The sequence below is a fragment of the Sinocyclocheilus grahami genome, unplaced genomic scaffold, assembly GCF_001515645.1.
Source record: "Sinocyclocheilus grahami isolate Dianchi unplaced genomic scaffold, SAMN03320097.WGS_v1.1 scaffold12.1, whole genome shotgun sequence".
Lineage (NCBI taxonomy): Eukaryota > Metazoa > Chordata > Actinopteri > Cypriniformes > Cyprinidae > Sinocyclocheilus > Sinocyclocheilus grahami.
In genome coordinates, this window is record NW_015505191.1 from 2,346,322 (window position 1) to 2,363,353 (window position 17,032).

Here is a 17,032-nt window from a genome sequence, read left to right on the forward strand (position 1 = left end):
ATTGCCGGTGCCGCACACCTCTTCGCAAGCGAAGCCGCCATGATATCTGAACTGACGCACTTGAAAACTCAAATAGCGGATTTATACGCCGTTTAGTCTCGTAGATTTCATCAACCATCGCGAGATGTGAGACAAGTGGAGAGCAAATTTTATGTACAAATTAGTTTTATACCTTTATTATTTATCTATACTTTATATACACGTGTTGTTATTATTATTGGATATCCTTTATTGTTGAAAAGTACAAGTTGAACATTTTATACTTTTTTCATTTTAAAAATGACAAAGACCATATAAGGATTTAGAAATTTAGAAAATGATTAACTCAAACATTCTTGTTTTGTAGAACAGCAGAGTGTTGTTTTTGTTTCCCTTTTATCCTATGCCTTTTCTGACTGTTGAAACTTTGCAGCTTCTCTTGTGCATTTATAGTGTATATAACGGTAAATGCCTATCGATTATTTTTATTAATAGTAGTACTAATAGAAGTGTGTACTATCGGTCGCTATGCCAAATGACATCATTGCAGCGCCTGTGACTGACAGCGCTGTCAGCCAATCGTTGAAGAGGGAGGCGGCGAAGATTTTTCAAACCTCAGGAAATGGGAAAGTCAAAGCAACTTCCATAAAAAAAAACTACCGGTAATTCGAGAGCCGTCTAGCCTCCCAGCTGACAGTCTGCCACCTGTATCTTCTTCCAGCACACAACTTTTTATTCCCCTTTGAATGTCTTTTTGTCTGAGATTTCAGATTCAGTTGGAAGTTTGGATATGGTTTCTAGCGTCTCTCAATCAGGCGCCGCGTGAGCCAGAGCCGTAACAGTTAAACTCGAGAGAAGATTCGGTTAACGTAACGTTATTCCGAGCATCACTGTCTGTGTGTATCGGACATTATTTCACGATGTCGGGTGTGACGCTTCAGGTAAGAAATAAATAAGATATTTTTAACACAGCCTTGCTGATATAAAATAAAGCAGTCAGATCGTTAACGTTCAGACGCTCGTGTTTAAGTTACGTCTCACCGTGAGTCCTGTGGAGCTCAAGTTTTTCATTCAAGCAATTTTCTTTAGTAATAGCGAAACTATTCAAAAAGAAAAATGTGAAATATAGAAAACAATTAGACAATCGCGGTGTTTTATCGCATTACACCTGCCTCCTTATGTTATGTTGTTTATATGGCAGTTTTCGAGCTTTGTTCAAACAATGAAATATCACTAAACATTTTCAGGCTGAACGGGTTTGACAGAACTTCAGCTTCCTCTTCTGTCCCTCACCAGAGGCTTAAATGTAACTGAAGTTATGTGTATGAAAAAACGAGTGACTTAAAGCTTTTGTGATTTAAAGTAGTTGGAAGAGTCATGTTATGACAGTGGTTAATGATAGTCTATTTTCGAAATGCCTGTTTTTCCTGCTTTGCTGTTAGGTTCCGATGAATGTATTCGTCCAACACTAGTTGACAACAAGTTAAATGCTGAGCTTAAATATTAATCTGAATAATGGGAACTACATCATTTATTTATGTATATGCAAATTGATTATATTGATTTTAGTTTCTTATCTTTTCTCAGTCAGGATGTGTGAAACACTGCCCTCTATGTAGCAAATTATGAATGGCTTGTTCAGAAAATCCTTTCATTTAGCTTTTTCCAACGCCTGAAATGTGAAAATGTGCAAGTGTCTGCAAGTATTTAAAGCCTCATCTCTGAGATATGTACATATGCGTTTATGATGTAACTGCTCCAGTTGCTTGCTATTCACTTTAAGCTCATATCAGTGACCCTTTTTTCATCCTGCTCATTGCAAGTCCACTTTATCAGTATCAGTGGTCACACTTAATGGGTTATTTGCTTAGTATAATGAAATGATCTTTTTACTTTAAGGAATAGCTTACCCCAAAATGGAAATTGTCATCATTTACTCACCCTCAAGTTGTTCCAAAACCTGTATTTACATCATTTCTTTCATTTTTTGAACGTAACATTCAACAGAAAAAAATCAATTTATACAGGTTCCTTACCTTACTTGAATGGCAGTCAACGTTTTATCAAAAAGGCTGCTGTAAACGAACAAAAACTTGAAGCATGTTGATTTTTGTACTTTTTCGATGTCACTTGAACACAACAGAGCAGCTGTCTGCGGGGTGTGGCTGAAGGTGACCTCATGGACCCTGAGTTCCAGCAGCGTGTAGAGTATGCGATCGCCCTTCTCCGGCAGGAGATCCAGCGGGAACTGAAGATCAAAGAGGCGGCTGAGCGACTGCGACGGGCGGTGACCAACCGCAAGAATGCTGCTGATGTGGACGGTCAGCTTAGAGCCTCCAGCCGAAAGCTGGAGCAGCTCCACTGGGAGCTCCAGGAGCTGAATGCACGTGCTATGGCCACAGAGAAAGATACTATTACAGGTGAGAGCAGGAAGGTGTGATCGTTTTTTGACATGATATAATGAGTTTTGATAATTGATGTAATAATTTGATAATTGATATAATATATCAATTTTGATCATTGATATTAAAGTGTAATTTCATCTTTATTTAAAATTTTGTGGTTGGTACAGTATTTTCAATGTTTTTGAAAGTAGTCTGGTATGCTCACCAAGGCTGCGTTTATTTGATATAGCCAAAACAATCAGAAATTTAGAAAAAACGTAATATTGTATAATATTATTACAATTTAAAATAACTTTTTCTAAAATGTGATATATCCCTGTGAAAAAAAAGGAAAATTTCAGGAATTTGCAGAAATGTTTGAAAATTTTCCACCTCTTTGCAACCCTGTTCAGTGTTGAGAACAGGTCTGCTGCTTTATATGTTGTGCTGCACGGAAACTGTGATTTTTTTTTTTTTTTTTTTTTTTTTTTTCAGGATTCTTTAATATATAAAAAGTTCAAAAGAACAGTATTTATTTGAAATAAAAGTATTTTGTAAAATGATAAATGTATTTAAATTCATGTTTGATCTAATGTGTTCTTACTTAACAAACATATTGTTGTTATTATTATTATTATTATTATTATTATTTCTTTCAAAAAACAAAAAAGTCTGACCCCAAACTTCTGAATAGTAGTGTAGACAGAGTTTCTTTAAACTGAGCCCTCTAATCTCTAAGCCCCTTTGAAGAAATATCAGAAAAGGCTAAAAGAACCGCTTCACATTTCTATATAAATATTCTTTATAATTGTTTTCTCAGATGATGCCACCTCTCCAGATCCGTGCCATTGGGAAGAGATCACATCACCCTTAGGCAGCCGTGTCCGTACTTTGAAAAAACAACTTACCATGGAGCTCAAAGTGAAACAAGGAGCCGAGAACATCATTCAGACTTACGCCAACAGTTCTGTCAAGGTGAGGATGGCCCTCCTCCTTTTTTTTTTCATTTTTCTGTGCGTCTTGATGATTAACTCATCCTCCACTACTCTGTGGGTATTTAAATCGGTTTGGGTCGCTGCTATGAAGGCTATGAAATGTGATAACACGCACACAAAGGAGGTCCCTCCCCCTCCCCCTCTGCCCTTCCATCCTTTATAACCCTTTTAGAGCGATGGTCCCATGACCTCTAGCTAGCCGTAAGTATATTTGAGCCTGTGTGTTTCTATCAGACAGGGCTGCGATAATGCTGCAGCGTCTGCCTGAGAACACTGTGTGCTGACAGCTCTGTGATTTATGTCTGTGCTGGATTCAGGCAGCTTGAGTACCGAGCCTTGATCTCTCTCTCTCACACACACACACTCAGACACTCACAGACGTGCTCTAAAACATCATCCCTTTGAGTCTGAAGAGGAAGAGCTTGCTGGTACTGATTCGGGTTCTCCTGTATTGGGCCTGGCGACAGCAGCAGCCCATGTGACTTCGCTCCAACCAATGCCGAAGCATTCGGGTTTGGGCCAGCCAGGCAGGGCACGGCAGCAGCAGCAGTTAGAGGTGGCTGACTCCTTTGGAAGGAGATCTGTAAACGGCGTGAGAGAGAGGGAGAAAGAGGCAAAAAGAACAAATGTGAAAAGGGGAGGGGAGTAGTGAGCGAGCAAGCGATTGGGACACAAGGACCGTAGAACAATAAGAAGAAAGAATGGGGTGGCTTCTTGGATGCTGGTCTCAGCGTCTGCTGTACGGCATAAACTGACATGAACAGTTTTGAGGACGGAGAGATAAATACAGGAGGGAACATCTGATGGGGGTCAAGGAGGAGCAAGGGGATGTCATACAGCCATCTGAAAGTTCACAAAACATGACAGATGACCTCTTAAGCTGCTTTGAGAGGGGGAGAGCACTATGGACGGTATGGTTTCCCTTTTCCTTTACTTCCTGAATGGGTCTTTTATGCAGGTTTCAGAAAAGGTCACGTTTCTTGTTGCAGCATTGTTTACATTGGGGCTCCACGGGACATTGCAATCATTTTAGTATGTCTCTTTCATTTGTAAAATGTAGTTGCTGTGTTTCGGGATATATAGCTCTCTTGCGCTACTATGACTCTAAAGCTCTAGGGAGAAAATTGCACAGTCAGTGTTTGAGTTTATTTGGGTGTGTTGTACACCTGACTGCTTCTCATAATGAGGAAGAGAGGTGTTTAATGAAGACCGCTGCACTTTTGACCTTTTGGTATTTGTGGGAATTTCTCATCTTGTATGATTTGGGCTAATAATATCATAAAATAAAACTGCAAAAATGACTCTCCGATTTTTAAAACACTCCCCTTTTGTTTCTTTATCAGGCTGGATGGGATGTTCGAACTAACAGAACAGTGTTTTGATAGCACCTCAGTGTTCACCTTTTTTGGGACACGAATGTCTTATACTGTAGTTGTCTATGTATATTACAGGGTTTCCACGGTCATAGAAAACACAACACATTCCTTTGAATATCATAGAATTTTAAAGGCTGGAAAAGGAATTTAAATTTCTTTAGTAAATATATTCTGCTTTAAAGTATTTAATTGGCTAGAAACCTACATATATATTTATCAGCTATACTGTGTTTTTTGAAATATTATTATATTAATGTTTTTCAATAATATTGGTAAGTTAATAATTTAAATGATTGGTTACATTTCATTTTAAGGTCCAATTCTTGCTATTAATAAACCATTAACTACAACTTTTGCCTCAAACTCCTAATTTGCTGCTTATTAATAGTCAGTAAGGTAGTTGTTAAGTTTAGGTATTTGGGTATGATTAGGGATGTAGAATATGGTCATGCAGAATAATAAACAGCCAATATGTTAATAATTAAGTTACTAGTTAATAGTGAGAATTGGTCCCTATACTAAAGTGTAACCAAATTATTAATTCTAAGAATTAGTACTTGACAGAAATTGGAAAATTGCCCCAGAAATCTCTTATCATTTTTTAATTTTTTTTTATTATTATGATAATATTCCAAAAATGCATCATGGGGAAAATCTTGAAATTTTACTGATCAAAATATATGGAAACAGCACTTTAGAAAAAAAACATCACTTTAGAAAAACGAAAGTTCCACCACTGTTTAAATCTTTAATTTTTTCCCACTTTTCTTTTTAGTCCCTGACTCTTTGTTCTTTTCTTCTGACAGTTTCTTCACTGTTTGTTCTAATGCAAATGCAAATACAAAATGTTCAATCTCAGTATCTCTCTATCGCTTCTGTTGTCACTCCCCAGGATCGGAAGATGTTGTCCACAGCCCAGCAGATGCTGCAGGATAGCAAGACGAAAATTGAGCTGCTCCGCATGCAGATTGTCAAAGTCACTCAGGCCAGAGAGGGAGAGCGGGAGACCACACAGCCAGAGGGTAAACAAACAACTCATTTTAATTAGTAAAGAAAACATGTAGGAAATCATGACAATTACAGATTTTTTTAAATAACAATTGATTTATTTCTCATAGAACATTGCCACTTATAGAAACTTCACTAAAAGTTTTCCAAAGTTGAAAGTTCCTTGAAAAATTATCAAGTGTTATTCCTAAAATGACATTGCCCTTTAAACTTTCAAACCAAATTCTCAAAATAATAATCAAAAAGGGCATAGGTTTCCAAGACAACTAAAAAGTTATTGTCTTACATATTGTGTGCTTAGCCCAATCTTCTAAGCTTTGACATCAGCGATGCAACATCATCACACAATTTATTAGAGAAGTTGCTTTGAAAGAATTAGATCCATTTTTCTGAGGACATATTTATATAATATCAGCTTTGCATTGGGGTAACCTTTCAGTTTTGAATTTGGGTGTGGTTTGTTTTAGTTATTTTTTTATTTGAACGCTTTGTCATGCAGTAGTATTCACTAGATGCATTAGAAGTGGCATGACATGACACAATTCTCTGGTTCCCATTTTAATTGATTCTGTCTTCTTCAATGTAAGCATAGCAATATTGGGCTCTTGCAGTGTTGCTCTGTTGTGACACTCGATTCCAGTGTTGATTTAAGTGTTGCATGAAACTGATCCAATTAGATTGCTTGGTTTGTTGCTCTTTTTTTTTATATGGACAATGGTTAATTTCCTTTTAAATCAAGTGCTTAAATATTTATTTTGTGAAATTTATTAAATTACTCTAATTACTATGGTACTATGGATCTACTTTTTACTCTATGAATCATAAAACAGATTGCTGCCTGGATATTTTTATTTTATTTTGGAAGCTGCGGGTTATGTAATCACCAGGTAAAAGACAGATGGGATGGTGTTTTTGTTTTTGCTAAATGTGGGTTTTTGTGCAGGTCTTCCCTCTGAGACAATTAGTCCACTTGAGCTGCGGGTGGAAGAGCTCAGGCACCATCTGAGGATTGAGGCAGCTGTGGCAGAAGGTGCCAAAAATGTGGTCAAGCAACTTGGTGTACACAAAGTGCAGGACCGACGTGCTCTATCCGAGGTAAGTGCATGTACAGTGGGGAAAAAAAGTATTTAGTCAGCCACCAATTGTGCAAGTTCTCCCACTTAAAAAGATGAGAGAGGCCTGTAATTTTCATCATAGGTATACCTCAACTATGAGAGACAAAATTAGGGGAAAAAATCCAGAAAATCACTTGTCTTTGATGTAAAGGCTTTTCAGAAACAAATAGCCATGCATGACGCATTCTGAATGGATTGACTGTCTGGAAACTACAGACTGCTCTACTGTGAAAGGAATGCTCCACCCAAAAATGAAAATTGTCATTTTCTCACACTTGTGTGGTTCCAAACCTGTCTGACTTTTTCTTCTGTGGAACATAAATTGAAATTTTAAAGAAATTTGGGAACCAAACACCATTGGAGTCCATTGGCTTTCATTGTATGGACAAAAAAAGCAAGTACATTAAATAAATGAGATGTATTTGATAATGTCTTTGCATGTATACGAGTAACAATGTGACAAGCCTTGAAGTGGTTTTTGGAAGTGCTTTGATTTACTCCTGAGAATTGGGAGCATGTACGTGCAGCGTTGCTCAGCCATGCTTGCTTGACCTTGAAGCTGCACATGCTTTGTCACTAAGACAGACGAGACTGAGTCCACTACGAGTGATAAAGTGAAAAATTGCGCTCTAATGCTGCTCAAATATAAACTAGTGCTGAAATGACCTTGGTAATCCTTTTTTCGATTTACACTTGGCATTTAAAAGACCAGAAGCAATAGGGGCCTCAGTATCTGTTGTAGATCATTTTGATTGTTTTAAACACATCATGCATTTAACTTGTATTAAAACGGGCTAAGATCCTTCTCTGACCAGTCATGACACCAGCGTGCCAATTTTAGAGTTTCACATTTTATTTATAAGAAACATAATATATATTATATAACTGCTATAATATATACTGTCAGGGGCTGTGTTTTACACTACTGTCATTCAGATATGTATTTGCTGAGCCTCTTTTGTATTTTTTACCATGTTTTTCTGTGTCCAGGCTCAGGCCCGTTTGCAGGAGTCCTCTCAGAAACAGGATCTGTTACGTTTGTCTCTGGAGCAGCGGCTTGGAGAGCTTCCACACGACCATCCCAAACGAGCTGCTATTAAAGAGGAGCTTACCGTGGGGTCCTCGCCTGTCATTGGGTTGCAGAGAAATCGGCTGCGCTCTTCATCTTCAGCATCCTCTTCGCTTTTCAAACCAGCCAGCCTGACAGGTATTGACACAGCTGAAAGTTGGCAGGAAGGTTACGGTGTTAAGATGTCAAGGTGTCAATTTTACTCCTTGTCACCTCAGTTAAATATAGTTCTTAGAGATGCACCGATCGATCGGCCAGGGATCAGAATCGGCCGATTTTCCTCATGATCGGACCGGATCGGTGACCGGCCGGTCAGTCTCACTTCTTTCCGATTCCGAGCCTTGTGAGCCACAAATACCAAAATGAGTGGCTAACTGCGCTAAACGTTCAAATACATACAAAATTGTCAAAATGCTCGTCTTGGCGAGTATCCAGCTAAACGCAGTCAGTTTTGGAACGGTAAATAGTTGAGAAAGAGAACGCATGTTGTGTAACAGTATATTGGGCCCGTGGATAAACTCTTAAAGGGACCGCATGCGGTCCAATATTCCTGCTGCTGTCTGTCATGTTAATCAAAGAACAAAAGACAAAGAAAATCACTTTCTGCTCTTGAGTGAATACGTTTTATAACTTTAGTGGTAAGCATTAATCTATATTTAATTTTTACAGTGAAGACTACAGAAATTAAAGTAATCAAATGTAAAATAACACTGGATGTTATTTTACATTTGATTTCTTTCATTTCTGTAGTATTTCTTACCTGAATAAAAACTTACTCAACCTTAAATCGGAATCGGCCTAGAAAATTGCAGTCGGTGCATCTCTGTTCTGATGCCACATTTTGTATATTAGTGTTAATCCTGGAGAGACTGAAGACCCTGTTAAAGGGCTGTTGAAGAACTTTAAAAGCATATTAACAAACTTAATCACAGTGTGGTACAGCAGCTGCTTTGTCTCTGACCACAAGACCCTTCAGCAGGTGATGAAAACACATCACTGGTGTGCAGTTACTTTCCATAAATGATGTGCAGTTCAGACACTGTCTGTGGAGGGTGGAAAGTATAATCAAGGTTGCCTTCAACCTAGGGGTGTGCGATATATATCGTCTGCAATAATATTGTAACTGTTGTTTTAACAATGTGCGATTTGACATTATCAAGTATTTTGCAAAAACCATTCAAAACACCCCTACAAGAGCACACGCATGCATTAGGTGAAGTCTAGACTATTGCGAGTGCGCAATTAGAGCGTGTTCTTTCACTGCATGATTGAGTCTAATAAAATGCTTTTACGACGATCACAAAATTCAAGATATGGGGACAGAAAATTTATATATTTGTAATTTCATATAGTTAATTAATATCACACAAAGAGCGCCATTTTTTTTCCTCCAAAAAATTATCACGATTACAAATGTAATATATATATATATTTATTTATTTATTTATTTTTTACAACAGTTCAAGAAACAAGACGTTAATTAAGAGACTTACGTTTTACACACCATATTGGCTGTTTTTGCGCTATTTCGACAACAAAAATAATTCCAAACACAGCCACAATGCTGTTTTGTGTCTCTGAGCAACATGAAGGTGTTTTGTTCCTGAATCAAACGTTTAAATGATTTGGTTCAATCGCAATAACTCACTTATTAACAGTGACTTGCTGCCACCTGCTGGCAGTTTTAATTTCACATTTAAAGGGGTCATATGACGTTGCTAAAAAAGAACATTATTTTGTGTATTTGGTGTAATATCGTCCTCTTTTGGAAGGCCAAACAAAGTAGTTTCGCTTTCACAACAAAACGCAGCATCTTCACAACATGGCGGCAGCAACAATACTACAGCAAGAATAAAAGTTACGCCTTCTTTCGTTATGCAAATCTTCCCACATAGTGAAGTAGACATGGGGGCGTGTTAGAACGAACTGTTTTAGGTAGGCGTGGTTGACTCTTAAATTTTATAAAGAATATCTCTTAGGATTTGAGACTTTAGTCTTTGCAACTTTACAGATCTTCTTTATGCAGAACTTGTAACACTTCAAAAAGAAAGGAAAATTTTAAATCACATCATATGACCCCTTTAAAAACATTACAAAATCTTACTGACCCCAAACTTTTGAACAGGAATGTATATGTGTTGTCTTGTGCTGTTGGTGTTTACTCGTCACTTTGCTCAGTCTGATATGTAACTTGTAATGTTTTTATTCACATTTTATATTAATATTTGCACTGGTGATTGGTATCATTATGCAAAGTGTGAGTATAGAGGAAACTAAAGTTGAATCTAATCAGCTTTATGTTTGTAATATGTAAATTGGTCTTGTTAATCTGTTGCTTGGCTGTTGTATTGTGTATAACTTGAGTGTGTGTGTGTGTTTTCAGGGCGACTGGATGTCAGGCTGATGGGTTGTCAAGACCTGCTGGAGTCAGTTCCAGGCCGCTGTCGGGTAAGCAACATGTCCTCCGCCCCTGGAAGTCCCTCTGAATCCAAATCACTGAGGATGAGAACCGGCCTCTCCACCCGCAGCACGAACGGCAAGACCACCAAGACTGATGAGCTCTCATGTGAGTTTCTCAGGGAAAGCAATGTGAAATATAAGGGATTTCACAATAGTTTTTGGACAGTGACAGAAGAAAACCTGTATCTGTTTTTTTATACCATGTCCAAATAAGTGAATTTAAAATCGACTTGATTGACTTTAATCGAAGATTTTTTTTACTTGATCCTTAGAAATCAAACAGCTTCATTCTTATGTGACAGTAATTGAAAAAAAAAATGCTTCTATAATCTTTTAATGCGTTTTCCCTCAGCGGAGATCAGCGCTGTATTGAAGGTGGATAACAAGATAGTTGATCGCACACATTGGCGGCCGCTGAGTAAGGAGGCCTGGAATCAGAGCTTTAGCATCGAACTCGAGCGGGTCAGTGCCAACAAATTCTACTGCATACTTCATAGACATATCGTAAATAACATATCTAGTTTTGAATTCAGATCAGGAGCTCACTCTGAATGCACACCATAATCTCAGACTCCTTGCTGGGGGCTTTTACAGCATGCCATTTATAACTGTCAGTTATCTCAGGCAACACTTGCTACATCTGTTTTATGGAAAGTGCCTGTGAAGGCCATTGGCTAAAGGCTTTTCCTCACCTTCATTAACACAACTTTACTCCCAGAGTGCAATCAGCCACCTCCAGAATAATCCAAACGAATCCCTCAACATTACTGTAATCTTTTGCGCACCCCTTGGACATAGACACTCTGAATACTGGCCAAGTCAGCCCACAGCTCTCTCCAAGCTGATTCAGCTGTACCGGTGGAGAATGAGATCATATTTCATTATTTCTAGATTACTTAAGCAATTTTTCTCTCAAAGGCTGTGCTTCACATTTGTTTAATGAATTGGGAAGCATTTAGCTGTATCTCTCTTGGAGGTTTTGATTGTCTTTGACACCAAGTTATGTTTTCTGACTTCTGCACATGATATATCTCAAGAAATGTGCCAAGAAATTGTTTTAACAGGAAGTCTTTCCGTAATAATCGGTTATGCACATCATGCCTCAGGAATCCAGGATTCTGATTCATGATCTGTAATGTAATCATTATGGAAGTGTTATTATACACAGTGATAATTATAACAGCTTCAACTGCTTTGTTTAATAGTACAATCCTTAAAAGTCACGTTTCCGTTTTAATCAAATTATAATTGCCATATTTTATAAATTTACTATGTTTTTACTGTACTAGATACATTACATTACTATATTGTTTATAAATTTTGGGGACTGGAAGATTTTTTTTTCCTTCTAATTAATAGTTTTATTTAGCGACCATGTATTGAAATGCTCAAAAGTGACATTTATAATATTACAGATTTATAGAAATAATATTTCTTTCACAAATAATTGCTGTTCTTTTGAATGTTCTATTTATCAAGAAGCTTGAAAAAAATTATAAATTTCTACAAAAATATTAAGCAGCACAGCTCTTTTCAACACTGATAAAAAGAAATGTTACTTGAGCACTTAATCAGCATATTAAAAAGATTTCTGAAGGATCATGCCACACTTAAGACTGAAGTAATGATGCTGAAAAGTCAGCTTTGCCATCACAGGAATAAATGACTATTTTAAGTTATATTAAACTAATATAATATATGTTGTTTACATGATTTTTTAAAATTGTAATATTTCACATTAAATAAAATGAGACTTAAAAATTACCAACTCCAGGCTTTCAAATGGCGATGTAAGGACCATTATGAGGCGTAAAGGGGCAAGAGCTAGAACTACAGTTGATATCTGAGAGTGTTTTTTTTTCTTTTCTTTTTTCTTTCTGCTCCTCACATGACCTTTGACCCCTGTAGTCTCGGGAGCTGGAGATTGCAGTGTACTGGCGAGACTGGAGGTCCCTGTGTGCCGTGAAGTTCCTGCGTTTAGAAGATTTTCTGGACAACCAGCGGCATGGCATGTGTCTTTATCTAGAGCCACAGGGCACACTGTTCACAGAGGTGAGATAACCTCTCATTACCTTCATCCTAGTGCCAAATCATGTTACAGCACAAATGCCGAGTGAGGTTACAGTTTACAACTGCTATGTATTTCATTCATTTAGTATGTTCTGCAGAGGTTGATGCTTTAATACACACAGTGCATATTGTGAGCTATTCATTGTGTGGTTTGCTTTCAGGTGAGATTCAACAATCCTGTCATTGAGCGACATCCTAAACTACAACGACAGAAACGGATTTTCTCAAAAGAAAAAGGTGTGCTTGACCTCACAATTTCTCTATTGTCCTCACAGAGGGTCTGTGACTCATAAGCGATTGCCATAATCTCTCTCGTATTCTCTTGATTGTTTTCAAAACTCAAGTGTGACATTATGCTGTGCTGACAAGTTCAGTGTTTACAAAAGATGTTTCAGACTAATGCGTCATATTATTTGCATATTAAATAGCTGATTTAATGTTTCTCTCAGGGAAAAATTTTCTACGGGCAGCACAGATGAATATGAACTTTGCCACTTGGGGGCGTCTAATGATGAGCGTGCTGCCCCCCTGCAACAGCACTGTCACCGCCTTGAGCCCTCCTCTGCTCGGCTCTGAGCCCATGTCCCCTCCAACTGTGTCCACACCTCCTTCCTCTGGGTGAGACATACGCAGGTGTCCCTGGGGTTTGGTTGAGGAAAATATATCCATTAATCTGTATAAAAACGTGATTCTCTTTCTGCGTTGTGGCTGTTTATCACAGAGACTCTGCAGTTGTTAAACTGAATTTCAGTGAGGAGCGTCCTGCCAAGCCCCCGCGCCTCCACTTGGCACAGAACCCCACAACTGACGCATCACTTTCTGGGGTACGTCTTGTAGACAAACACTTGCTTTTTAATGTGTAGTTCTGTATTGCTCTGGTCAAGTTAGTGTTGTAATTATGTGTTTTGGGACACATTTCCAAGACTCCTGCCAGAGTGAATTCCTCTGAGGATAACCAAGTTCTCAAAGGCAGGCCTGTGTCCCAGCCTACACCTCAGTAAGTCAATATGTTATTTATTAGTGCTATTATTATTATTGCTCAAATCTAAATCTGAATGATCCCTAACCTTGGGTCTTAAATTTCAACCTGTAATACGTCGCACATATAACGATAGTGAAATTAATCTGGGATTCTCTTCCCTGTAATTGCTCTTTTTCTCAGTCTCACTGTATGGTGTATATATTCTGTTTCACAGGAGGGAAGAGGGGATGCAGATGGATGACTTCAATTGCATTTCTGTATTAGGAAGAGGGCACTTTGGAAAGGTAAAACTGCAGCTGTCCTTCCTTGCTGTAATCGGATAACTCTGGATGGTGCCGTTGGCTCAGTGTCATTGTCAACTCTCATTAAAGGTCCTGCTGGCTGAATTCAGGAGGACTGGGAAACTATATGCCATCAAAGCCCTGAAGAAAGGGGATGTTGTGACCCGGGATGAAGTGGACAGGTGATATTCTGTATCTCTGTATCAGAAATGTCTTCTTGCGCACCATGAATGGGTTATGGATAATTTGTTTTCCGTGGATATTTCTTGTGCAAAGCACTAACATAGTCTGAATGGGTCTGTGTGAAAATTGAGAAATTGTAGTTCCTTGGAACCGACAATAGTAAACACTTCCAACTGTATTTGGCTTGTATAATATTGTGAATTCATTTCATTCTTTTATAGTTTAATATGTGAAAAGAGAATTTTTGAGACCATCAATGTGTCCCGTCATCCTTTCTTGGTGAACCTGTATGGGTGCTTCCAGACACCTGACCATGTGTGCTTTGTGATGGAATATTCACCTGGAGGAGACCTGATGACCCACATCCACAACAGCATCTTCTCTGAACGCCAGGCTAGGTACACACACACACACACACACACACACACACACACACAGGCTGTTTAATTACAGAGCATTTACATAAGTGCTACACTTGTTCACTTCACATGTTCTCAGACGCACACGCTGAATATTTTTAGCTTTGTATATTTTTAGCATTGACACTTTCCTCTGGCTGTGACTGTAAACCAAGGGTTTTTCTGGCAGGTTTTATTCTGCATGTGTATTACTAGGCCTGGAGTTTCTGCACCAAAACCGGATTGTATATAGGTAACTACACTATTATTTCTAATATTACTTAACTATTAATGAATTCCCTATTACATACGTGTATGAAATAATACATGTGATCTAATGTACGATTTCTCTTTTTCCTCTTTGTAGGGACCTAAAGTTGGACAATCTGTTAATGGATTCAGATGGCTTTGTGAGAATTGCAGATTTTGGACTTTGCAAAGAAGGTAAATTCTCAAAATACCATGTCTCTCATAGATTTTATTTGTTCATCTCAAATGACAATATTTGAGCAGAGAATCAACCCAGTCTTGCCGCCATTCAGGTATGGGATATGGCGACCGTACGTCAACCTTTTGTGGCACCCCAGAGTTCCTGGCCCCGGAGGTTTTGACAGACAGCACCTATACCCGTGCAGTGGACTGGTGGGGTTTGGGTGTGCTCATCTATGAGATGCTAGTGGGAGAGGTCAGTCCTGGTCAATACAGCTTTACTAAATTGTTGCTATATACTGTAATAATGTTTATGCATATTTACGATTTTTTTTTTTTGGAAAGAATTCAGCAAGGATGAATACAATTGAAAGTAAAGACATTTCTAATGTTACAAAAGTACATAAGTAAATAAATGCTGTTTTTATTCATCGAAGAACCATGAAAAAAGATAAGAGTTTATCTTTCATCCAAATCAGCATACTAAAATGAATTCTAAAGGAATACCTTAAAGTGCCCCTATTATGGATTTTTGAAAATGACCTTTCGTGCAGTGTGTAAAACAGCGAAGTGAATGAAAACATCCTGCCAAGTTTTACATTTGAAAGTGCACCGTGTATAAACTAAAGTATTGTCTCTCAAAAGAAAGAGTTGACTCTGAATCATTGAAACGAGTCGTTTTTTTAAAGCGAATCCCAAGCCGTTTCATGTTGACGTCAACATGAAACATTAACATATTGCCTGCCCACTTGTTGGTCTTTTCGAGTTGGTCTGAATGAAAATGCAAATTCATTCTTGGCCACTAGGTGCTGCTTTTGGAGCAGTAAAAATAGCTGTTTCCCCGGTAACGCTGTACACAAAGCAGCACTGCGCTCACAAACGCTGCTTTATCAGGCATTACAGACATGATGAAATGAAAATAAGACCAATTGGACCAATCACTGCAGATTAGCGTCACGCAAAGGAGGAGTTTGGAAAAATGAATCGTTAAACAAATCGTTTGGAAGTCGTTGAGCAAATAAGGTAAAAATAAATGCATATTATAAGACAATGAAAGTGTTTTTTGACCTTGCATGCATGTCAACCTGTTGTTGGGGACTCCCAAAACCAAAATATGAACCTTTCATAACCCATAATAGGGGCACTTTAAGACTGGAGTAATGACTGCTCAAAATTCAGCTTTGCCATCACAGGAATAAATTGCATTTTAAAATAGAAATCAATTAATATAAATTGTAATAACATTTCACAATGTTATATTTTTACTATATTTCTGGTCAAATAAATGCATACGAGACTTTTTTTAAAGCATTAAGAAATCTTATCCTTTGAACAGTAGTGTAATGTATTATCTTGTGGCTGCCAGTCTCCATTCCCCGGTGATGATGAGGAGGAGGTGTTTGACAGCATAGTGAACGATGAAGTGCGCTACCCCAGGTTTTTGTCTCCCGAGTCAGTCTCTATAATACAAAAGGTAACAAGTTATCGCTCTTGGAGAAAAACAAATTGAAATCCAGTTGACACTCAGTCTCTGACTCCTTCTCTTTAATGGCAGTTGTTGCAGAAGAACCCTGAAAAACGACTGGGAGCAGGAGAGCAAGATGCCAGTGAAGTGAAGAGACACAGGTTCTTCCAGGTGACGGTCACTAACTGAAGAATTTTTAACTACCTTGGTTTAAATTCTCTTTTTAAAAGCCCCGTTCCTCTCCGCAGGGCTTAGACTGGGAAGCCCTGTTGGCCAAAAGAGTCAAACCTCCTTTCCTTCCGTCAATTAAAGCCCCAGCAGACGTCAGTAACTTTGACGAGGAGTTCACACGCCTGAAGCCTGTCCTGACCCCTCCGCAGACCCCGTTCTTCCTCACCGCCGAGCAGCAGGAGTTCTTTGCAGACTTTGACTTCTCGGCCCTGCACTGACTTCCACTCGATTACCCTCGGAAGAGGTTGTGACATATCAAATCTCTGCTTTCTTTTCTCTCTGTCTTCTTCATTCAATTATTCTCTCGTCCTCCCTTGAGTTATGCGGTGGAATCGAGTGAAGCTGGCCTCGCGTCACCCTTTAAGAGCTGCTGTACGCTTTTCTTGAAACTGGCTGCAAATGTGTGCTTAAGCTCCAAAGACAGTCCTGATGGACTTTAAAACCATACGATCACCCCTGACCAGAACTGTGAGTAAGCTCAGATCTGCTCAGCTTTTAACTGCCCATCCCTGATATTCAAACATGCATTTATTAATGTACATTAGTTTTTGGGTTGGGTTATACTGTTAAAAAAAAAAAGAGAAGTCTTCCTGTTACACTAAATTAC

The 17,032-nt window shown here is 38.4% G+C and overlaps 1 protein-coding gene across 2 annotated transcripts; it reads left to right on the plus strand.

The window, feature by feature from the left end:
• The first annotated feature begins 576 nt into the window (after window positions 1-576).
• On the plus strand, window positions 577-16,993 carry LOC107597294 (serine/threonine-protein kinase N2-like). Of its 2 annotated transcripts, XM_016288309.1 has the most exons (22): window positions 577-920; window positions 2,123-2,399; window positions 3,184-3,338; window positions 5,627-5,756; window positions 6,686-6,837; window positions 7,848-8,064; window positions 10,310-10,492; window positions 10,739-10,848; window positions 12,295-12,438; window positions 12,618-12,693; window positions 12,906-13,074; window positions 13,178-13,280; window positions 13,380-13,453; window positions 13,653-13,722; window positions 13,810-13,901; window positions 14,124-14,300; window positions 14,491-14,553; window positions 14,668-14,744; window positions 14,843-14,985; window positions 16,096-16,203; window positions 16,285-16,365; window positions 16,443-16,993. In XM_016288309.1, exons 1-22 carry the CDS (start codon window positions 900-902, stop codon window positions 16,641-16,643), a joined length of 2,823 nt encoding a protein of 940 aa, XP_016143795.1. In that variant the 5' UTR covers window positions 577-899; the 3' UTR covers window positions 16,644-16,993. The 2 variants fall into 2 exon arrangements, with proteins under 2 accessions (XP_016143795.1, XP_016143803.1); XM_016288317.1 differs by lacking the exons at window positions 577-920; window positions 2,123-2,399; window positions 3,184-3,338 and adding an exon at window positions 3,867-4,269.
• The last annotated feature ends 39 nt before the right edge of the window (window positions 16,994-17,032 follow it).

Bases quoted from the DNA above. Each gene is read 5' to 3' on its own strand.
- LOC107597294 (XM_016288309.1), top strand. From the start codon at position 900: ATGTCGGGTGTGACGCTTCAG. The intron at 2,400-3,183 runs GTGAGAGCAGGA...TTGTTTTCTCAG, and splicing joins AGAGAAAGATACTATTACAG to ATGATGCCACCTCTCCAGAT. The intron at 14,301-14,490 runs GTACACACACAC...TTTTTCTGGCAG, and splicing joins TTCTCTGAACGCCAGGCTAG to GTTTTATTCTGCATGTGTAT.